This window comes from Amblyomma maculatum, chromosome 5, assembly GCF_055883805.1.
Source record: "Amblyomma maculatum isolate TAMU_Amacu chromosome 5, ASM5588380v1, whole genome shotgun sequence".
In the NCBI taxonomy this organism is placed as follows: domain Eukaryota; kingdom Metazoa; phylum Arthropoda; class Arachnida; order Ixodida; family Ixodidae; genus Amblyomma; species Amblyomma maculatum.
In genome coordinates, this window is record NC_139348.1 from 153,113,203 (window position 1) to 153,137,328 (window position 24,126).

The window sequence follows — 24,126 nt, forward strand, 5'->3', positions numbered from 1 at the left end:
CGGTCGCGAGGCGCACTTTTTATAACATTATTTGCGAAGAATTGGCACAAAGTTTCTAAATTTGGCTTGAATACTCGCAGAGAACACCTCTATGGATTTATTCCATTAGAATTTGACCGCAATTAGCATTTCAGGGGCCCTTTAATGCACGTTTCAAACCTGTAAGTCACGCGCTTCTCATACATTGCAACATAGGCTCACAAAGACATGAAGCAATATAATGTGAGCACCAGGCCCAGAAGATTTAGCATAAAAAATGTGCGAGTAGAAGATGCCCTGTCAGCACTCGTATTCTGAAGTTATCCTTTCAGCTAAAGTACTATTGACATGTACCGCACAGCTGCAAAAAGTATGCAAGGCTCTGCACTAAAAGTTTTATGTTTTATGTCCAATGAGAGTGGATGCATAATGTCAATTCCAGCACAAGACAACCTGCTGCGACTTCACAAACTTCTTTGGCGCAACTTGTCAACTGGTAATACTCCACCACCATCGCACTGATCCCCAAGCAAAGTGCACACCACGCAATAAAAAGATTGTTGCTACCCTATTCCTGTCTGGCCAAAACGTGGAAAGCCTGGCGTTTACACTTGTGATCTCGGCATCAGGAGTCCTTGGCGACGCTTTCGGGCTCTCCCCACAAATATACCAGTCCTCGCGTAGCTGTCAACAGCACCGCTTTCGATGGATGCTGGGACAGGGACGACACTGGCGCTTCGGTCGGGTGCCGGAGCCGGTCGACCAGCGACCCTTCCACAAGGTTCCAGCAGCACACATGGCCGTCCTCCGAGCCGGAGTAAACGTGCGAGTCGTCCTGATTGAGGCAGCAGTCGAGGTAGAATTGCGCGTTCTTGTGACCGTTGAACTGCTGTAGTGACTGTCCGTTCGCCTTGTCCAGAAGTCGCAAGACTCCTCCCAGACAACTCACAAGCATGCACAGGCCATCACGCGTCATCTGCACGCGCGTCGCGGAGCACCCCAGGGCGTCCTTATACATCTTGCCCATGCGCAGGTCGTATCGACGCACCGAGCCGTCAAGCGACGAGCTTACGATTTCGTGGTCGGTGGCGAGCACGCTCGTCACGGCGTCGCGGGCTTCTTTGAGAGCTTGCACGGGGTCACGGGCTCGGCTTCTCGTGTCCCAGCAGCACACGCTGCAGTCGATGGAGCCCGAGATGAGGATCGAGGAGTCCTCGTTGAAGCAAACCGCCTGCACAGCGCCCGCGTGACCGCGCCACTTGCGAGTGCTCTTGGCAGTGGTCACGTCCCAGAGTACGACAGACTTGTCAGAACTAACCGAGGCGATGCTAGCATTGTCGCAGGATGCCCGGACATCAAGGACGTCGCCGGCGTGTCCTAGATACGTCTGTAGCAGAGTACCGCGAAACGGGTTCCAGAGTTTGACGGTGCGGTCGCTGCCGCCGCAGAGGCAGTAGTTGCCGTCGGCGTTAAAGCGTACAACACGGACGGCACCCTGCTTGCAGTCCAGCTGCTTGATGTTTAGGCTCGGAACTCCAGCCACCATGGCTTGCGTGGATTGTCTACCGTCTTTCTGTCTGTTTTTCAGATGCTGGCACGCAAACTAACCACCATACGCCAACTGCAAGACGATACTATACGTCGCGCCACAGCGCCATTACTCCATTACGCTGAAGTGTGGCTTGGCTCGATATCGCCTGCCTCAAAGCCTCGGAATTTTTTTCTTCTCGCTCTTGTTGTTCAACTTTTATGTTAGAAAAGCTAGCAGTGGTATAAGTGTTAATTTTTTTTATAGAAATATGCATCACCTGTAGCACTAAGTGGACACTAAAAAGTACAGTGCATACAAATACAGTGCAATGAAGTTTCAGTTTCGGTTGCGGCTTGCTTTTGGCGCTTACGGAATATGTGTGTCATGTCAATGCACACCGTCAATATACCATAATAAACCCTCAACACCCTCTATGTTAAAGGCGAGTATTCCGTAAAAAAAAAAAAAAAAGAAAAGAAGTAGCTGGTGGTTTAACTTTGATCAATGCCTCCTGAAGAAACTGCCTGCAGCGTTTTTTTCTGTCCGCCGGAGAGCACGCGTCCGCCGTGTGGCGGTGCTGTCAGATGACCCTCTAGCAGACGACACGCTGGTGGCACAGAATGCTCTTATGACTGTTGTTGCAGCGAAAAGTAAGCATTGTGGTGAGCTGTATTTTTGGCATTGTTTGTGTGTTATGCTTAGCGTAATCATTTAATTTAACTATTGGCAGACCGATGCGTGCACTTGCTGGAACGAATACCGAGCGAATAAAAAGCGTGGCTGTTGAGTTCCATTTCGGATGTCCGGTGAGCGAAGAGGACCGCGACGCTTCATTTCATGAAGTTCCTGCCAGCTTAGACCTACGGAAAAGGTGGTTGAAGATAATCCGAAAAAGAAACTGGCAGTAAAATACTACATCAAGGTTTTCTGCAGTTTGCAGCTTACATTTCTAGCGAAATGACTGAAATGAAAATGCCTATGTGTAAAATGACCTCGGGCCAATCATTTTTAATCAGTGGCCGTCATACCGTAGCCGGCACCACCAAAATCGACAGCAGCATGAAGAAGAGAAAACGTGAAGATGATTCACCGGTGGGCACTGTCTATGTATATTCCTCAACCTGGGCCATCGGGCGCGAGCAAGAGGCCTTAGACCTGCGTGGGTGGCTTGCATCAAGTAGGTGCACATGAGGCAGCCGACCATGTAAATCATATTCCCGTCCATCAAACCACGTCCACCTTATTACTCTCGTGTGACAGACAAAATTAAGACTGTCAGCAGCGTTGCTTTCAAGTGCTGCCGTTGCACTGTACATGGCTACAGTATAATTATAACTACATTACGACAGCTTTGACTTCGAAGCCACGCATTACCTTGGAGAACGCGTTTATGTTATGCGAAATTCACTTGTTAATGCTGTGAAACAGGTGTGACAGCGCCGTCGGCTTGCTCACAAGCACTGTTTCTTGCTTTACTCCATGGCCTGTGCTTTGTAGTGTGTTCTTTCAGTGCACAGATCCAGTCATGCAAACATATTAGCCAAATTTTCAGTGCATAAGAGCACTCTAAGCTTAGAAGGTAACGCGGTGGGTGTCACGTTTACTACTGCGCTGCGCAGATTGCCTCCATTACATGCAGAAATCTGCAAGCCTGGGCAGCCTATTCATGCAGTGCATGAAGTCTGGCTACTCGCATCAAACAATATGCATATATATATTTCTTTGTCGTGTAAAACAACGTCAGATGTGAAGAATTATTTAATGAGTTTACTGAAAGAGGAATCCGTGAGAATGGGTGTGTGCACTGCGAAAGAAAATGACTGAACAAGCGTCATGAGTCTATTCAAAAACTTATATTGCGAGTAATCAAGCCGCACCCTTGAGAGATTCGCCCTTCCATTTTATACACACACAAAGAAAAAAGAAACACGACATAATTTTACTGCATATAGAAGAAGTTAATGTAATTTCAAACTAGCACTGGACTGCAGTTTTAAAAAACGATATTCAAGGTGTCTACAGCGCCGGAAAGGGCGTTAGAAGTTAACTGCACGAACCGTATTTCTCAGAAAAGCAGCGCAGAAAAAGACGCGGAAAAGGACGAGACGCCCGTCCTTATCGTCCCGTCCTTGTCCGCTTCTTTTTTGCGCTGCTTTTCTGAGAACTATGAGCCCGCTCAACTTGCCACATTAACTGAGGTGTATCTATTAGCGCAACAAGAAAAAAAATGAGCAGAAATGCAATATTGTCAACAGCACTAATGTCGTATGCAAATGAAATGCAGGAAACAACCAGAACTTGATTTCATCAACATATACAAACATTGCAAGGTTAAAAGCAGTGCGCAGGAGAACATTGTACAGTGCACGTTAACAGTTAACAGAACAGTGCACGTTAAAGAACCCCAGGTAGTCGAAATTTCCGGAGTCCTCCATTACGGCGTCTCTCATAGTCTGAGTCTCTTTGGGACGTTAAACCCTACGAACCAAACCAAACCAAGCCTATAGACACTCAATTTTGAGTTCGTGTTTTATCTTCTGTAACTCGTAAGGCATTACTGTACATGAATCACCTCATGATGTTCTTCTATGACCACTGAATAATTTATAATCGAAATTTCTTTTCTCACTAGTTACGGTTTCAACAGTTGAGCGATGGCTGTGACGTCAAAGTCAAGTGTAGGTCACGTGAGAGATGCATAGAACATCGATATGATCGTTCCTGGGTCGTTTTAATTCACCAGAACACTAAAGGTAGGATGTCTCAAGAGTACGGATTAAAAAGGCGAAGAGTCAGCGATTGCTGTTTTTTCATGCCGCGCATGACCTATACTTGATTATGACGTCACAGCCATCTCTCGGCTGCTGAAACCGAAACCGAAACTGGCGAGAAAAGAGAATTCAATTAATAATCACTTAGCGGTCGTAGGCAAAAACTGCGTGGTTATCCATACACAGGAATGTCTTACGCATCATTAACAAAAAGAAAAATGCCAACAAAATTTTGTGTTTATTGTTCTTTCAACGTCGCGACATAATAATAATAATAATAATAATAATAATAATAATAATAATAATAATAATAATAATAATAATAATAATAATAATAATAATAATAATAATAATAATAATGATAATAATAATAATAATAATAATAATAATAATAATAATAATAATAATAATAAATTGTAAACTTTGAACTTTGCCCTCACCGGGAATCAGACCTCCATCCCTTGGTCCCCCAGCCCAGCGCTTTACCAACTGCGCCACGCCCCGGGTTTTTTTTTTTTCAGCATGGTATTCATTACATGCATTTAAATTCAGCAAAGAGCTATATAAATTGTTTACAAAGTAATCAGCCTGGAGGCGAAAAGTAGAATTGAAACATACAACACAACACCACACAACTAGAATACGGCTTAGCACAACTTTACTAAAACGGTGGCAACAAAAGACAACACATCAACAATGGCAGCTAATCCTGTTGATAGTCATTATCTTCTTAAGTGTCTCTAAGCTGGTGCTCCATCTGGCCTATAGTGAACTAGATATTCTATTTCACTATAATCTGGCCGAAATGAGTAGCGTAAAATCGTGGCGTGGCGTGGCTTCTTGTCTCCCCCGCGCCACGCCCCGGATCGTGACACGCTCTTCATAATTCCCCTTGTCTACCATGAGGATAATAGCGGGATAGCCCCTTTTCTTTCCTATAAACGAATTTTAGAACGCCGGTGAACTTTGATGACTTCAATGAAATGTTGCTTTTGTTCGACAAAGGGCGCGCGATGTACCATCACGACAGGTTGTTGTTGTTGTTGCGACTGTAGGAAGAAGCAAAATGAAAAATTATGGCCTCTCCCAGATATCTCTTAAGAGGAGAATGGAGAAATCATACCTTTCTCTCCAATCATTTGCCTGTCATCCACAGCCTTTTACTGGCGTTCGTTGCAGTGCTACATATAAAACATTACGAGGGACCTTTGCGTAAAGTACTGAAAGGCAAAAGCCTGAGTGCCGCATTCTGCTAAGCAGTTTCAGTTTAGTCGTTCAGTCGTGTCCGACTCTTCGTGACCCTATGGACCATGTCACGCCACGCTTTCCGGTCTCTCACTATCTTCCTAACATCACATAACTTCATCTGCAGTGCCTCGAGGATGCCATCTAACCAACGCGTTCGCTGCCTACCCCTTCTCCGGCGACCCTCAACCTTTCCCAACATCAAATCTTTCTCCAGCGACTCCTCTCTTCTCATCAGATGACCAAAGTAGCTGAGCTTTAACTTTAAAATTTGACCCTCCAATGAGCAGTCAGGGTTTATGGTCGACAATATCGACTGATTTGATCTTCTGGCAGTCCAAGGAACTCTCAAGAGTCTTCGCCAGCACCACAATTCAAACGCGTCAATTCTTCGGCGGTCAGCCTTCTTCACAGTCCAACTCTCGCATCCATACATCACAACTGGAAAGACCATAGCACGAGTTATACGGATCTTGGTTGGCAGACTAATGTCTCTGCTCTTTACTAGGCGGTCAAGGCTAACCATTGCTCTCTTTCCCAGAAGCAGGCGTCTCCTAATTTCATGGCTGCAGTCTCCTTCCGAGGTAATCTTGGAGCCCAAGAACAGAAAATCTGTCACAGCTTCCAATTCTTGTCCATTGATGCTCCAGGACTTGATAGGGCAAGACGCCATGATCTTTGTCTTTTTAATGTTCAGTTTAAGCCCAAACTTCTCACTCTCTTCTTGTACGCGGATCAGAAGTCTCTTAAGTTCCACTTCACTTTCTGCCATTAAAGTGGTATCATCCGCATATCTAAGGTTGTTGATACGTTTTCCAGCAATCTTCACTCCAGCTGAAGACTCGTCCAGACCGGCCTTCCTCATGATGCACTCTGCATATAGGTTAAATAGGCAGGGCGACAGTATGCAGCCTTGCCTCACTCCTTTCTCGATCGGAAACCAATCAGCAAGACCATGCCCAGTTCTGACTGTGGCCTTTTGCCCTTCATACAGGTTCCTGAGGAGACAGATGAGGTGAACTGGAACTCCCATCTCTTGGAGAGCTTGCCACAATCTGCTGTGATCTACGCAGTCAAACGCTTTCGCATAATCAATAAAGCAGAAGTAGATGGGTTTCTGGAACTCTCTTGCTTTTTCTATGATCCAGCGAAGGTTAGCAATTTGGTCTCTAGTTCCTCTGCCCTTGCGAAACCCAGCTTGCACGTCCGGAAGCTCCCGATCCACATACTGCTGCAGCCTACCTTGGAGGATTTTCAACATCACCTTGCTAGCATGCGAAATAAGCGCGATCGTGCGGTAGTTGGAACAATCTTTGGCACTGCCTTTCTTTGGAATGGGGATATAAAGTGACCTCCAATCCTGTGGCCACTGCAGGGTTGTCCAAATCTTCTGACATAATGTATGCAGAATGTTAACAGCGTCATGGTTGAGGTTTTGAAGCAACTCAGCTGGAATGCCATCAATTCCGCTAGCTTTTTCCTTAGCAAGGCTGGCTAAGGCCCATTCAACTTCACTCTTCAGGATGCCCGGCTCGAGATCAGTAATCACAACCGTCTTATGTTGGGTTTGCACATTCGGGTCCTTGTTGTACAGTTCTTCTGTGTATTCCTGCCACCTGTTCTTTATCTCTGAGGCTTCAGTGAGGTCCTTGCCTTGTTTGTCCTTTATCACGCCCAGCTTAGCACAGAAGCTTCCTTTCATATCTTTGATTGTCTTATACAGAGCTCCAGTGTTCCTTAATTGGTTGTTGTCCTCAACTGCTTGGCACTGTATGTTCAGGAAGGCATTCTTATCTCTCCTTGCTATTTTCTGAAAATCTGCATTGAGAACCTTGTATCTTTCTCTTTCCCCCATAACTTTTGCCATTCCTCCTTTCCTCAGCTATTTGCAAAGCCTCTTCAGATAACCAGTTTGCTTTCTTGCATTTCTTTTGCTTTGGAACTACCTTAGTAGCAACTTCTTGTATTATATCACGAACATCAGTCCACATCTCTTCGGGCTCTCTGTCTTCCAGATCTAATTCTTGAAATCGATTCCTCACTTCCACAGCATATTCTAATGAAATTTGATCCAGATCATACCTGAAAGTCCTTCTAGTTATCTGCGCTTTCCTCAATCGAAGCTTAATTTTGGCAACAAGAAGCTGATGATCGGTGCCACAATCGGCCCCAGGCCTTGTTTTTACTGTTTGTATAGCGCTTCTCCATCTCTGCCGGCAAAGAATATAATCGATCTGATTCCTGTACAGACCGTCCGGTGAAGTCCATGTGTACAGGCGCCTCTTGGGCTGTTGAAAATGAGTATTCGCTATGGTCAGGTTGTTTTCTTGACAAAACTCTACTAGCCTCTGCCCAGCTTCATTTGGCTCGCCAAGACCGAACTTGCCTATAATTCCGGATATTTCTTCACTCCCGACCTTAACATTCCAGTCTCCTATGAGAAAAACGACGTCTGATGATGGGGTGCGGTCTAAAAGGCATTGTAGGTCCGCATACAATCTCTCAACGTCAGCTTCTTCAGCAGCAGTGGTCGGTGCATAGACTTGGATAACTGTTATGTTGAAAGGGTGACCTTGGATCCGAAGTGAAATCATTCGGTCGTTTTTGGGGTTGTACCCTAGCACTGCTTTGCCCATTCTTCTGTTTACTATGAGAGCGACCCCGTTCCTTCTCTTGGATTCGTGCCCACAAAAAAAGACATAATGGTCGCCGGAGTTAAATTCTCCCATTCCGGTCCGCTTGAGCTCGCTGATACCCAAGATATCAATGTTCAATCTGTCCATTTCTCGCTTGACGACATCCAGTTTACCTTGCGTCATAGATCTTACATTCCATGTTGCTATGTGATATATCTCCTTGCAACATCGGACTTTCCGGTCGCTTCCCGACACATCCACAACTGAGCGTCCTTTTGGCTTTAGCCCAGCCGCTTCATTCGTCCTGGAGCTACTAGGAATCGCCCTTTGTTCATCCCCAGTAACATGTGGGACGCCTTCCAACCTGGGGGGCTCATCTTCCGGCGCCATATCATTAATGGTATTATGACTGGCCATAGGGTTTTCTTGGCAGGAAATACCGGAGTGGGTTGCCATTACCTTCTCCAGTGAATCACATTTTGTCAGAACTCTCTGCCGTGACCTGTCTATCTTGGGTGGCCCTACACAGCAGAGCTCACGACTTCATCGAGTTTCGCAAGCCCCTCCGCCACGACAAGGCAGTGATCCACGAAGGGGTTCTGCTAGGCAAATTACACCAATTAGTAATCAAATAATTAATTAGTCAACGATTATTTAGGTAGTTATAGTTAGGAAATAAGACCTTAATTAGTTATGAATTACTTAATTACTCATTATGTAGTAAATCATTCATTGCCATATGGCCATATAAGGCATGCATCATGCATACTGTGGTGGTGCTCTGTGATTGGTCGAGACCTCTATGACGTCATCCTGCCTCGGCCAATCAGAGCCTCCGCAAAAGCGGGACATATTTTGTCCACGACAGCATGAGGAAGTTCTCTCCTGATGGGGCTGGGACAGGTAGGTCACCGGCGCTTGCGGCGGGGGCTAGCCTGCCACCGGATTTTTATCTGTTGTAGGCCGTCATTGCACCCGCCACCGCTTTGGTGGTGGACGACGGCTGTTGTTGCGGCCTCGCGTCTTTCTCTCCCTCTTCCTCTTCTTTCTTCTCTATTTTCTCTTCTGTCTGCGCCCCACCGGGGTGGTGCAGTGGTAAGACGCCCGACTACTGTGCCGGAGTACCCAGGTTCGAACACGACCTCGGCGGCTGCGTTTCGATGGAGGCGAAACGAAGAGGCGTCCGTGTGGTGTGCGATGTCAGCGCACGTTAAAGATCCCCAAGTAGTCGAAATTACTCCGCAGCCCCCCACTACGGCTCCTCTTTCTCTCTTTGCACTTCAATTCCCACCTCCCTCCCTTCCCTTACGGTGCGGTTGAGGTGTCCACAAAAAAAGTAAGACAGTTACCGGGCCTTTTCCTTCCTATAAATCAATCAGCTCTCTTCTGTCTGCACGAGGCAGCGGAGGTGGCTCAGCTACAGAGCCAGTAGCAGGCCCGTGCATTTTCTTTTCCTTCTTCCTACAGCCATGACAAGAACAACAACGACAGCATGAGCAATTAAAGGCTTTCACCTTAATAAATTGGTTCACAGGAAAGGAAAAACGCGATCTGTCACACTTGTTCTGTGGACTGATTTAACTGATTTATTTATAGGAAGGGAAAGGCGCAGTAACTGTCTCACTTGTTTTTATGTGGACACCGCAACCGCGCCGTAAGGGAAGGGAGGAAGGTGGGTGAAAGTGGAAAGAGAGAGAGGAGCCGTAGTGGAGGGCTACGGAGTAATTTCGACCACCTGGGGATCTTTAACGTGCGCTGACATCGCACAGCACGCGACGCCTCTTCGTTTCGCCTCCATTTCGACCACGCACGTGAGTACCTCTAATGTGCACTGACATCGCACAGCACGCAGACGCCACATTGTTTCGCCTCCGTCGAAACGCAGCCGCCGATGGTTGGGATCACCGTGGTTGGGATCGAACCAGGGTAGTCCGGCACAGTACTCGGGCGTCTTACCACTGCACCCCCGCGGCGGGCCAAGTCGCGACATCCACGTTTTGGCGTTTTGTCTGTAAGACGGCTCCACGCGTTGCATCGTCATCATAATCATTATCATCATTATAATTTATTATCGGTGGCTATATTGAACTAGAATATTATCCTAGTGGCGCGAACGGAGAGGCGCAGGCGTGCTCCTTGGCGTAGAAGCCACGAGATGGCGACACTGTAACTTCTTCTAGCGGCGGCATTGCTGGTGCTTCAGACAATTGTGCGCGTTTCTGGCGTCGTCGCCCCATTGTGGTGCATTTATGCTTCTTCAGTAAATATTCCTGCATGCCGCTGGCTTTAACTAGCTTCAGTATAATTATCTAAGCATTTTTTTTTGTTACCTTGGCTTTCTGAGCAATTCAGCAGTGGTGAAAAATTGTGTCGTTCTGTGTTGTCTGCTACCAAGAATGCTTGCGAAATGCTTGATTTGTTGGTGATACCAGTTATTTACATGCACCTCTCAGGCTAAATTTGTTTACCTGCGCTTATGGTGAACCGCGTCCACAGGCCGAGTACTCATTCCTCACCGAAACGCTGAGTAACCGCCGGAACACGTGGTCCGAGAGCCGTTCCGACTGCTCTCAGCAGCACGTAGGCAGCTCTGCGGGGCTAGTCAAATAAATCCCCTTGGTAGTTGTAAAAGGCACGGCAGCGCCCCTTGCGGGAGGAGAGGCGTTTTGCTTTAGCCGTTCTGATGGCGCGCGCCACCATTCGCGCCACTAGGTGAGTATTCCAGTTCACTATATTGGTGGCACTAAATGATCTTCGCACGGGTTTGTAGCCGCTGAAGACGAAGCAGTTCTGTGTGCAAAGTGAGCGCCGTTTATTCCGTGTTTACCATCGATTACGTGAGTGTCATTTTCATAAACTATTGAGCAAGTTAAAGCGATGGTGCGCATTATTTTCATGCGAATGCTGTGCGTTGTGTAACCAGTCGAGTACTCATATGCCGTGACTGGCAATAATGATTAGTAGCTATAATGTTACGAATATGTCAGAGCAACAACAAAGCAGCACAAGGAGATGACAGGTTCATGACCACATATTTCTTGAAAAGGCTGATGCGAAGCGTTGTGAACAATGGTGTTTTAACGACCCGGAGCGATGAGTGGGCTGCTGCAGACACGGTAGCTGCGGACACTGCAGGGAATGGCAGCGGATTCATTTCTGCCAGCCCGGTGTTTAATGGCAATGGCGTCGTAGAGCACACGGGCGCCTTTTGGGTTTCGCCTCGGCTGAAAAGCGACCTCTACGGCTCGTATTCAAGGAGTGTCTAGTGACTCGATAGCCGCGCGTTTCAACCACCGAGGGAGCACGGCGGAGCGCGGGCTAGGCTGGCACCTTGCACCGTGGCTGGCACAAAGGGGGCATTTCCAATCGCTGCCTTTCATACGTTGCTGTCAAGGCGCGGGCTAAACTTTTTAGAAATTGGGTTGGACTAGGCACGTGAGATGCCACATGTTGTTTGCCGCATCCCAGACAACAAAGGACTTCTCGAAGCGTAGAGCTGTTTACCTTGTTTACCTTTCCGCTGTTTACGCCTAGAAATTAGGTGCGGCGATGATGTGATGACGCTTTGTTGAGGCACCTGGATCACGAGTGCTGTCCCTCTGCTGCTTTTTGTTAATTGTGCAGTAGAGCACTCGCAACGGCGTCCCTGAAATGCAAGTTCCCTGTCGTAAACGCTCTACACTCATGTTTACATATGGCGTCTTCGGGCACTGCCTTCGCACCGGTGCGTTGGTGCTTTGGAAGGGCCGGGGGGGATGGAGGGAAGGTTGGTGGTTGCTCCTAGCCATACGGGGCTGAGACTGGTAGGTCATTGCCGCTTGCGGCGGGGGCTAGCCTGCCACCATATTTTTATCTGTTGTAGGCCGTCATTGCACCCGCTACCGTTTAGGCGGTGGACGACGGCTGTTGCCGACGCGCGTCTTTCTCTCCCTTTCTTTTTCTTCTCTATTTTCTCTTCTGTCCGCACGAGGAAGCGGAGGGGGCTCAGCTACAGAGCCAGTAGCAGGCCCGTGCATTTTCTTTTCCTTCTTCCTTCAGTCGCAACAACTACAGCAGGGCCGTTTAACACATGAGCAGAACGCCCTTATGTGCATGCCGCAGATGAATTTGAGAAACACTCGCAGAGTGTCGTCGCCTTTTTTTCTCCCGTTCTGCGGGGCCTGAGAATTGGAGTTTTACGTTTGTGCAAATAGCGTATGTCACAAAACCCCGCCTTTACGGTGAACTGAGCATGAGGTTTGAGAACATAGTTAAATCTTAGGTAGGTCAAATCGTGAAGTACACGGTGGTACACTACAAGTACGAACACGGCTCAGGGTGGCCGCGCTCCGCGGAGAGTCAGCGCATCCTGCGCGGCCGCGCATCGAAGGAATGTGGCTCAGGCGCACAGGGGCCTGGAGGCGGTGCTTCGTGTCGTCTGCTACAGCGCCGAAGCGCACCGTGCTTTATTGCAATGAGCATCCAACTATGTGCCGGCAGTCGCCAAACGCGCCGAGATGGCGTTATGGCACTTCGCTCACTGCAGCGTGTTCAATCCTGTGGAAGGTTATCAATTTGCCGGACCATGCTAGCTAGGGCCCGGCAGTCTGTTATACGCAGGTGAGACTGATAATCTCCTGCAAATAAGTTCCGAGCTAAGTGGCTGGTCTGTTCTAGAGAGCGGTTCTTGGATGATTGGTAGAATCTCGATCCATTCACAATCTTTATGTTTGTCATCTGACTAACGACACGCTAACAGTTCTTAAAAGAACCTATACGAATTTTTGTTGCTTATTTATTACGCTGTCTCAGTGCTAAAACCGCTGTAACAGTGCAAGCACGGTGCGCTTCGGCGTTGTAGCAGACGGCAATAAGCACCGCCTCCAGGCCCCTGTGCGCCTGCGCCACTTTGCTTCGATGCGCGAACGCGCCGACGCATCCCGCGGAGCGCGGCCGCGCTGAGCCGTGTTCGTACTTAAGAGTGTACCACGGTGTACGTGTGTCGGTGTGGGACCGAGGAATAAGTTCAAAAAGTCACTTTTTATTTCGAAAGCAATACAGCTAGCACTTCGAGCCTTTGGCGTGTCATGGCGCCTCCATACATGACCTTTCACGTTACCGTGTGACGTCACGCCAGACCGAGAGACGGGGCCTCAGCTCGCGCCATCGGATGGTGGCGGCGAGTCCATACACGGCGCTGTGTCGCAGCCGAGAGAGGGCGCTCGCTGTTTATGACGTCACTCTAGGAGGATAAATGGGGCTGTGACTCGGCTTCTCGCAGTAGGTCTCCTCTGATGGGGCTGGGGCAGGTAGGTCACCGCCGCTTACGGCGGGGGCTAACCTGCCACCGAATTTTTATCTGTTGTAGGCCGTCATTGCACCTGCCACCGCTTTGGTGGTGGACGACGGCTGTTGTTGCGGCGCGCGTCTTTCTTTCCCTCTTCTTTTTCCTTTCTTCTCTATTTTCTCTTCTGTCTGCACGAGGCAGTGGAGGTGGCTCAGCTACAGAGCCAGTAGCAGGCCCGTGCATTTTGTTTTCCTTTTTCCTACAGCCATAACAACAACAACAACATCCTCGCAGTAGTCGGGGCGCAGCCTTGCGGTATGTCGGATGATGCGTATAAGGCGAGGCTGGAACGATTTGCTACAGCCAAGCGGCGGCGCCGTGCTGAAGAAACAGAAGAACCGCCTGGTTACGCTTGGCTCAACTAGGCGTAGCTTGAATGTTTAGTTGAACTGGTTGGTCTATGTATCAGCAGGACCAATTGCTTTCGCAACTCCCCGGGCTTAACCAAGTTGAGCCACAGCAATATTTTTTGCTAACAACTGCATATTCTTGCTTTCGCATTATTAAAAACATTGAGCATAATTATATAACGGCGTACAAAACTGCTAGAAGCCAGCAATAGCGCTGAGTTCATGAAAAGCCGCACCCCTCTTCCCGCGTTCTGCTGAAGGCACCAGAACCTACGCGATCGTTCTGTCCGCGGGCGGCTTCTCTCTAAGGTCGCGTAGTTATGGGAGGCCAATGTCATTCGGTGGGACTCGCGCTTTTTTCGAGATAATTCTTGAAAAATCTATTGCACTTTCTGGGGTAGGTACGCCGCAAACACTTTGTATTGATCAAAGCGGTCTGAATCCGCGCTGTACGGGCAATAAAACTTAGTGAAGTTGGTGGACCTGCTATAGTAGAGGTGACGTCTGCTTGCAATTCAGCGTAAGGCGTTGACACTTGTCGGTGTAGAAAGGTGCCTTAGGCACCAAGCAATGAAGTAAGTAGAGTTAATTGCGTCATGAAAACCGCGAATATTTTTTACTAAAAAGGTTGGAGGTGAGATTTCTTTCAGAATCAAGCGGCAAAGGTTAGTACGGTTGTAATTGCTTTTTGATATATTTTCTAGAAATTAAAATGGGCAGACGAAACTAAAAATGTAGCTTCGTCCTCAAAATGTGTTTCACGCAGTTAGCCCTAGTCGGACGCAAAACAATTGTAATGCTTTGTGAAAACCAGTGATGCAGAACCTATAGTGATGAGCTCAGAATCCTGGGCGTGTATATTTAAGCGGCCAGGCAGCGCATATAAAGCAAAGTAGTGTCGGTGCCTAAGGAGCTTAGGTTAGTCGCACACGTGCTGTGGAGATATCAGAATGTGCACTGTGGACTTGCAGCTTACAACATGCATGCATTCGCCTTGTGCAGGGGCTGCTGAATGGCGAACCCTGACCCCTCACGCCAGGAGTGTGGAGAAGATGTAGTGTTGCTTTCAGAGTCATCTGGAAGACCGTTCGCATCTCTGCAGAAAGCAATGAACTGGTTCAGCGCCTTTTCTCACCACTGCAAATTACCCTGCACAGCATCAGAAGGTAGAGAATGCCACGTTGTAGAGAATGTGCCTATCTGGAATGTCCTGCTCTTCCACGTCCAAAGTGAGCTTCGAGAAGCCTCAGAAGGTTCTGGCCAGTTGTGTCTGCAAGGCCTCAGCTTCACCTTCCCAGGGCTGGCCGGTCGCAGAGCAGGTGAGCTGTGGATACAGCAGAGAGCCGTGGTTTCGTTAAACTGGCTTTTGAAGACTCATCGGTGCATAGGCAGCGTGAAGCAAAGCTCTTCTAACATCTATTACTACACGAACCCCTCAGATGGCTTTTTCAGCGATGGCTTTCGTGAGAATACGTCCATCAAGCAGCTCAAGATCCAGTTCACAGAACTTTACAAGGACGCAAAACTCTGCGCAGCCATCTCGTCACTTGTCCAGCTGGAACGACTCGAGTGCGAATGTAGCCTTGCTGCTCCAGGGGCGCTGGCCGTCGCGCTTGGAAAGCTTCTTTGTGCGGCAAGCTGTTTGAGCGTGTTGAAGATTCCGCGCTTGCAGATCACTGAAGACGAAGCGGATCAACTGCTGGTGGGACTCAGGTCAAACAAAACATTAAAAGAGCTCTCGCTCTGGGAGTGCAGGCGCTACGGAGTTTCTTTGATAAACCGACCAGAGTTCGCCTGGTACTTGTCGGAAACCACCACACTGACAACATTGAGCGTTGAAACCACGGTAGAGGAAGGATTTAATGGCCCCGAAAACTACTGGCTGTGGCTCCTGGAAGGCCTTGCAGCTAACAGAACAGTCAGCAAGTTGAAGCTGCAACCACGGATGATCACTGAGATGAGCGCGAAACGAATAGCCAATATTATTACGGAGAGCAGTGTTCTTCGCGAACTTGAGCTGGCCCCTCAGATCAATCCTTTCAACGAACGATTCACAGTATTCTGTAACTGCTGGCTCGAGGCTTTCATGGATAATGAAGGACTGGAGGAAGTGAGGCTGGTTTCGAGTATCTTTCAACTCCATGAATGGGAGCTGTTTTTTCTGGCTGTGGCCATGAAGGAGAGACCAAGGAAAGTTTTCGTTAGCGTTCCATCTTTCAGTCGTAGCAGCTTGCCGCAGTTCTGGAAAATACTGCGAGAGAGTGGCGCCAGGAGGAAGGTGCATATTGAGGCGGGATGCTACCATGTGGGAATAGATGAGAGCCACATGCTCGAGTATGGAGTGTTCACAGAGGTTGCGGCATATCGGGGCCAGTACAAAAAGCCAGAGCTCTGTGGAACCTTGAAGCAGATGGTCGCCTTGAGTCACGTTACGGACTTTCATCTGCAGATTGCAATCCGCGACTTAGACGGTCCCTTGACGTCAGCTGTCAGCGAGTACTTTAGAGAGACTGCCACTCTGGAAAGGCTGCATCTGATTGCCATTTTTGACTCACTCACTAACGACCTTCAAAGGCATTCTTGGAAGGTTCTCTCGGAATCGCTTTTGTTGAACAAGAGCATCCGACACTTTACCGTGGAGGCAATGACATACCCGAAAACGAATGATGAAGACGTCCACTGTCTCGCAGATACCATCAAGCTAAGTGGAACCATTCACAGCGCTGAGTGCAACATTGGAATGAAGGATAAGGCTGTTGCCTTCACTCGGCGCCTGTCTGAAGGAGTCGATCAAAACTTCACCCTTATAAACATCAGCCTGCCTACGTCGCTTGAAATCCACGCACCGGCTCAAAGGGAATGGTGCACTGTGCTGCAGGTGGCGCGTCGTAACTCGGACTTTCTTATCCGTGCGGCGGCGTTTGTCAGCAGAATCCGTTTTGACCGGTACGTACCACATCAGAGCGTGTGAGCGTTGCATATTGGGCTTATAACCTGTTTGTTCTAGCTATCTAATAGTATAGGAATGCTTGCGTACCTTCCTGTCAGTAGGCCCGTGTCTGCTTTTTGTAGTGAGAGCTACACACTACGCCAGCCGCTTCGCGAAGTCAGCGTACCTGCACGCTGAGCCGTGGCACCACCGCTCCGTCAGTTGTGCGCATGCGCAGAGTGAAGTCGTAGCCCGCAACTGATGTGCGCGCCGCGCGCCTCGCCGCTGCCGAGAGGAGCGAAAGAGAATGAGATGAGAGGCAGGAGGAGAGGTGGCGGCGTTGCTCTTTAAATGGGCGGCTGACGTCATCAGTGGTGTAGTATGTCGTGCCTTCAAATTAATGACGTTATCTGCAATGTAGTATGTCGTAACTTGAAATTGATGACGTCATCAGTGGAGTATGTCGAACCTTGAAATTGATGACGACGCGACTATGACTCCGTATGGCCATGACAATGTCACACCTTAACTAGCTTAGTAATAGGTATGGCTAATGACTAACTAGTCACTAACTAGTAATAACTAATGACTAAATAGTCACTAACTAGTATAACTAATAGCAAACTAGTCACTAACTCGTACTAATTAGTCACGATTTTGTCGTGGCTAATGACAAACAGAGCGAAACGTTGGGCATGTTGGTATCGGTTCATCTCAAAGGAAGAATAGCGCAGAAAAAGACGAGACACTAGAAGGATCACACCAGGAGCTCTTACTAGCAACAAAGGCGTCGGAATAAATACGGAGCAAGAAAAACAAAACAAAAAACGAAGGAACAAAATCAGAAGATTAGCAATGGCAATCTAGAAAATGTTTCTCCGTCAGCGCAAGGGATGGCTCACTGATGCAGTGATCTGTCTTGGCAATGTGGTATGCTTCATCAATCTCTCGAGTCCTCTGATCACGATTAGTAAAGGTTACTGTTGTCTGGCCCAGGTGGGCTTTGCAAGATTTATCAGTTTCCCGGTGTTTTCGCACACGGCATGTGAGATGTGTGCCTGTGCCATTCTTAATACCTCTACGGTGTTCCGTGTGTCGTGTATTAATGCAACGGCCAGTTCGGCCGATGTACACAGCACCGCATGACATAGGAATCTTGTAAACTACATTTTTCCTGCAGGCTCCCATCGGCTTGGCATAATTACTGTTGCATTTTCTGCGCGTGCTCACGCTTTCCTTTTCGGCGGCCTTTTTTTCCACGGCGCGACAAATTCGGCTCAGTTTGTTCGGCGCTGAAAACAAAACGACAACCTTGTAGCGTGCCGCCACTTTCTTATGCCCATGATGCAAGTTTTCTGTGGTGTCTAGCCTCTGGGGAACGCTTGGACTTTCCACAGACATCTTTCACCAGTCTTGCCATCTTCTCGCAGGCCCAGGTAAATGACATGATGTGGATAGCCAATGGTTGACAGCCGGGAGACCTGTGCTTCGAGACTTGCCTTTACTACATGGTGACAGGACTTGAATAATGCTCTTCTGATGCATGACTGAGCGATACCATTCTTGACAAGTTTTGAGTGCACCGAGGAGAAGTGCAGCAATGGTTGAACCAACCTTGGATTGTATTCCCAGCAAATATGGTGGTGCTGAAATTATAGCCGACGCCTTCTTAGAACTACTCGCATTCTACCTCTCTTCAACATGTGTGGAATGGGAAGGAAATGTGTACCGGCCAAAGTCGGGTTTCTGCATGGGCTCCTGCGTCGCTCCGGTGCTGAGTGACATCTTTTTGTCTAGGGTTGACGGACTTATTGATGTTGACATCTGTGGAATGGTGTTGAAGGTTGTCAGATTCAATGACGATTACATTGTATTTACTGAGAAAAACACTTTTAACTGACACCTTGTAGACGTACTGAAAGTGTTTAAGGAAGGAGCATTCGGTCTGAAATTCCCCTTCCAGTTTCGCAACGGCAATGTGCTGCAGTTCCTCGACCTACGTCTTCGATTTCAGGACCACCATGTTTGCTGGGAATACCGTCCAAGGCCCCCCCCCCCCCCCCCCCCCCTTCCCAGTTAAACTACTGCTTCACTTCTCCTCAGCTTGTCAAGCATTGCATCGCTGAGTCATACATCAGAGGAGCATTATTGCAAATCCTGTCACCACAGTAAATGCAAGTCTTGAAGTACAGGTCTCCCGGCTGTCAACCGCTGGCTATCCACATCATGTCATTACTTTGGCCTGCGAGAAGATGGCAAGAATAGTGAAAGATGTCTGTGGAAAATCAAAGCATTCCCCAGAGGATAGACAGCCAGCACAGAAAACTTGCAGTTGTTCCTTATATTCACCGCACTGCTCGTGGGCTTAAAAAGGAGGCTGAACGCTTCAAGGTTGACGTTTTGTTTTCAGCGCCGAACGAACTCAGCCGAATTTGTCGCGCCGTAGAAAAAAAAGAAGCCGCCGAAAAGGAAAACACGAGCAAGCGCAGAAAATGAGACATTAAGCATGCCAAGCCGATGGTAGCCTGCAGGAAAAATATAGTTTACAAGATTCCTGTGTCATGCGGTGCTGTATACATCGGCTTTATACATTGCTGTTGCATTAATTGCATTGCATGTAGAGATATTAGGAATGGCACAGGAACGCATCTCGCATGCCATGCGCGAAAATACCGGGAAACTGATAAATCTTGCGAATCCCACCTGGACCAGACAACATTATTCCTTAGTAATCGTGATCAGAGGACTCGAGAGATTGCTGAAGCATACCGCATTGCCAGGTCAGATCACTGCGTCAGTGAGCCATCTCTTGCGCTGACGGAGAAAGAATTGTCACTGCAAGAAAGGTAGATTGTCACTGCTAATCTTATGATTTTGTTCCTTTGTTTTTAGAGCGCAGCTCTTTGGCGCCCGTTCCTGGGTTTCGCGTCGTCGTCGTCGACCGCGTCGGCCTCGTAACCAGCTCCGCCCCCTTTCATCCCCCCAGTTCGAGCCGGCGCTTTGGCAACCGGAGCCTCGCAGAAAGAGGGGAGGGGGGTAGACTCAGCGGCGATTGCGAACGATAACACGAGGAAAGGAAGGGAGGGGGGGCGGGGTAGGGTCGCCGGAGGCAGCGCTAGCAGCGACTGACTGATGCCGCTGTCGCCGCTAGCGAGTCAAGACAATGTGACTGTGTAGAACACCATCGCAGCCATGCAGAAAGAGCGGAGGGGGTCCCCCTCTTTCTGCGTGGCGGCGGGGGTGCTCTCCGGTTGCCGAAACGCCGGCTCGCTGTCAGCGGATGACGGTGCATGCATCCCGTTCTCACTCGCTTCACTCGCTAGCAGCGTCAGCGGCATCAGATCTGTTCGTCGCGCAACGTTCCTATGAGCCCACGCGCTGCTTTCCGCAACCTTCCGACAACTCAATTGCTCTTTTCTTTTCTCCGACCACAAAGCTTCTTTCATGACAGCCAAGAACTGTTAGTGGAGCGTTTTTTGGTGGAATACGTGTGAAAAATTAAAAAAAAAAGTTGTCTGTATATTGTACATAAGTGTCTTGCTCGAAATACTTGCCTCAATCTATCGAAAAGGTGAAACAGCTGATAAGCTGCGCTCAAATTTCGCATTAGGAAGTAACGTAATCGTAGGCAATTTTTTTGTCTTGTTTTTCTTGCTCCGTATTTATTCCGACGCGTTTGAATAAACGCCTTTGTTGCTAGGAAGCGCTCCTGCTGTGCTCCTTCTAGTGTCTCGTATTTTTCTGCGCTATTCTTCCTTCAAGATGAACCAATACCAACATACCCAACTTTTCGCTCTGTTTGTCATTAGCCATGACAAAGTCATGACCGATTAGTACGAGTTAGTGACTAGTTAGTTATTAGTTTAGTTAATGATTAGTTAGGCATCAGGTATTACTAGTTAGTGAGTAGTTAGTCATTAGCCGTAACTATTACTAGGCTAGTTAAGGTGTGACATGGTCATGTGACATGGCTTCCCTTTCCCCCTTTCTCCCCCTTTTCTTAAATCAGGTAATGAAAGCGGTACGAGAGCTGGGTCTCTTATGAGCAGCGGCTGTCACGTTGCTGAGAGGGAGGAAGCTTCCTGAGGCACAGATTGCCAGTGAATGGAGCAAAATATTACGATGCGGCGCTTCATTATCACTACGTGATGACAGTGCGTTATTCGCAGGCTTTTTCTTTGATTTTAATTGCTTCTCTTCTTTGTTTAGAACTCGTATTTTACGTAGCGGGCGTGGGTGGGACTCCTGTATTTAGGTTTTTGGCTTTTTAATGAATGTTTGCAGGTTCAGTTTAAGTTTCGTCTATATTATTAAAATGTGGTAGTCCATTACTACAGCCAAACTTCACCGTCACTTTAATATATATTAAAGTGGTGAGAGGCATTTTTGTGATATGAACTTTAACTTGAGAGTATAAGAAGGTTTCCATTCTTTACCACACTCACTGCAGTCTTCTACTTGGAAGTTAAGCTCATAATTTTGTTTTCTTTTAGGCGTGGTGCTGCCGCCCTGGAATGTGTATCCCGGCACAGTCTGTTGGTGGAGAAGGTCGCCCGGCTGTCGTCAGTCAGCAAAGTCAACGCAGCCGCGATGATCCGCGAAGCAGTTGCACGCCTGCGGCCTATGAATGAGTTCATGCGACTATCGGGAGTGGTGCGAGAGCGAGTGGTGTGCCACCCACGAGAAGATGGTCGTCCCCAGTTGGACGACCTGAATGAGAACTGCTGGGACGCTCTTAGGCGTTATCTCACCCTCTCCGACATTGGGAAGCGTCGGCTGTTTTCACTGACGATCTGGGAACTGCCCTGTCCAGGTGCCCACTGTTAAAATGAGACCTGTTACTGATTGCTGAACTAAGTCGTTCCCTTACATTTTGTAAATAAACTTCACACGATGAACGCATGTACGGGAGGCTGTCTGAATTTCAGGGTGTGTTGTAAATCCAAACTCGCAATCTCATATTGGCCAGTAAGACTGCTCTGAAGGTGGCATGGAGATTTACGCTCTTGAGGATGTGGCCTGTGTTATCATGGGATATAGAATGGCCTCGAGAATGCAATTCATGCGCACTTTGAAATTGGCGCGCTTGTACACATATGCATCTAGGTGGAAGCGCCGTACCAGGTCGGCGCCGATAGTCATAGTGCCAAAAAATGGGCAAATAACGACTGCATGACGGCGGATGATCCGTCTTGGCTGTGGAGTCATCTCGGCAGACACGGCGCTTGCGTGGCAGACGGCGCAGCTGCCAAGTGAGCATGGCGAACGCTCGCGCTGTATTGGAGCGTCAGATCTACCACTTATTGTGGTCCAACTTTCGATTTCATCTCGCTGGGTCCGAACCTAAACAATGAAAATTGATTTGCAGGAAAGGCGCTCCCCACCAGCCAATGCTGAGTGCCAAGATCATGTCTGAACAAAATAGTCTCCCACTGCTCTTCTGAGGGGTTTGGAAGGGGTCAACCAAGGGGTTCAATTGACATGCCCACACAACGGGTTAGCTACCTCTCCATAGTGCGGGCACTGCGGAGAGTGTAGTGTATGATGCCACTGGTGTAACCTAGCTGACGTTGGGTACGTATTAGTATGTAATCTACTTAGGGTGTTTTCGTCCAACTTATTAGGGAATTTATGTGGTGCTGGGTACTTTTTATGGCTGTTCTGTTTGGTGCGAAATTATCGGAAGACAAGGTACCTATGAACAGTCCAAGCCGTGGAACAGCCGGAAGCTTCCAAATCCCGAGCTCGACTTCCCAATCAACACAACAGCGATGCTCATGTTTAAACTCAGTGATGGTTTATTCCGAAGCCCCAAAAAATCACTTAATCTGGACAATCTAAGACCGATATCGCTAACCTCATGTTTGAAGAAGTTACTCAACACTAGACTGAGTAGATACTTAGAAGACAACCTTCTCTATAATACTTATTTCGGCGTCCGTTTTCATGTCGACGCAGGACGTACTCATTTCCATCGAAAAGCGGCCGCCGTGGCCGGGATTTGATGCCGCATCCATGGACACAGTAGTCCAGAGCCCCAACCACTGCACCACCACGAAGTGTTGGGGTGACAAAGGGCATAGAATATAGTGCAAATGCATAATGATGCCACTTAAAAAAATCAGTGTGTAATTGGTCAATAAGTAATTTGAATAATGAGAAAACTGAAGAATTGAAAAATTAGAAAAAGGGATTCAAAGGTGTCAAAATGCTCAGAATGAAAAGACAGCGCTTTCTGATGCAAATTAAGAAAAGATAGTGCGTAATTGATCCATCAATGAACTATAAAAATGAAAATAGATAAAAATGGGGTTCAAAGGTGTCTAATGCTCACTATGAAAAGCCAATCTTTGATGATGCTAATTAAGGAAATTTAAAGCATAAGAACAGATCCCCATATCTAAGGACATGTGCACGTCAAAAAATTACAAAACAAAGTTGCCTTGAAATGCCACTTTCTACAAATTTTCACTACATTCATGTTAGCTGCATTGAATACGAAGTTAAATAATGAGTTTTGGTTAATTTAAGAGTTTACGTTATTGTTTTTCTTGCTGTCTATATCTAAGTCGCATAACCCGTGACACCAAATATTTGTTTTATTTCATTTTTCCCTTAAATGCCCGAAGCCATTGCTTCTTCTTCTTTCCTTTTTTTAAATCCATGAAGTATAAATTTAAACACCATGTAGTTCGAGGTGGACATGAAGTCAGTTTTTCTTGCGCTATTACTCGTTTTGTTTTTATGGAAATTCCGTTTCTCGCTGGCAGAAATGCAACGAATCTTTCTTGTACAAAAAGGCAATACCAATGGGTAAAAAATGCCCTTCATTATACAACGCTCACAATTACATCGTCTGAAATCGCAAAATGTTGCGAATGCTGATGCGAAATAATTGCTGAAGGGATTAATTACCGGTAAGCAGCCAGTTCCGCGAACGATGCGCTTCATTCGATGTTGGCGCCGCAGTCAGCAGCCGTGAGCGGCATTTGAAGCTCTGCCATTCAGTGCTGCGTGCTTGGCGCTGCTATAAGGGGGTACGGATCCGCTATCCTTCGCCTCATCGTGATCTAAATCAACAAGAGTCAGTACTGGCGAAGACTGCGGGCAGGAACATTCCCAAACCTGCATATCCTTAGCAAGATTTACCCGTCGCAATATCGGGACACCTGCCCATGGTGTGGTAGCAAACCTTCAATATACCACACCACGTCGGAATGTATAGATTTCGTAAAGACCCGAGTGCGGAACAGTGGGAGAGCCGGCTCTCCAGCGGCGATCTGGGTTGCCAACTGGGTCTAATCCAGCACGCCCAGCGAGCAGCGAAGCTCGGAGCCCTGGAATAGGGGCGCCGACCCT

At 47.9% G+C, this 24,126-nt stretch overlaps 1 protein-coding gene across 1 annotated transcript; it reads right to left on the reverse strand.

Moving 5' to 3' along the window:
• Positions 1 to 547: 547 nt before the first annotated feature.
• On the reverse strand, positions 548 to 1,644 carry LOC146189990 (WD repeat domain-containing protein 83-like). Its single transcript, XM_084604711.1, has one exon. It carries the CDS (start codon positions 1,523 to 1,525, stop codon positions 605 to 607), a length of 921 nt encoding a protein of 306 aa, XP_084460837.1. The 5' UTR covers positions 1,526 to 1,644; the 3' UTR covers positions 548 to 604.
• Positions 1,645 to 24,126: the final 22,482 nt, after the last annotated feature.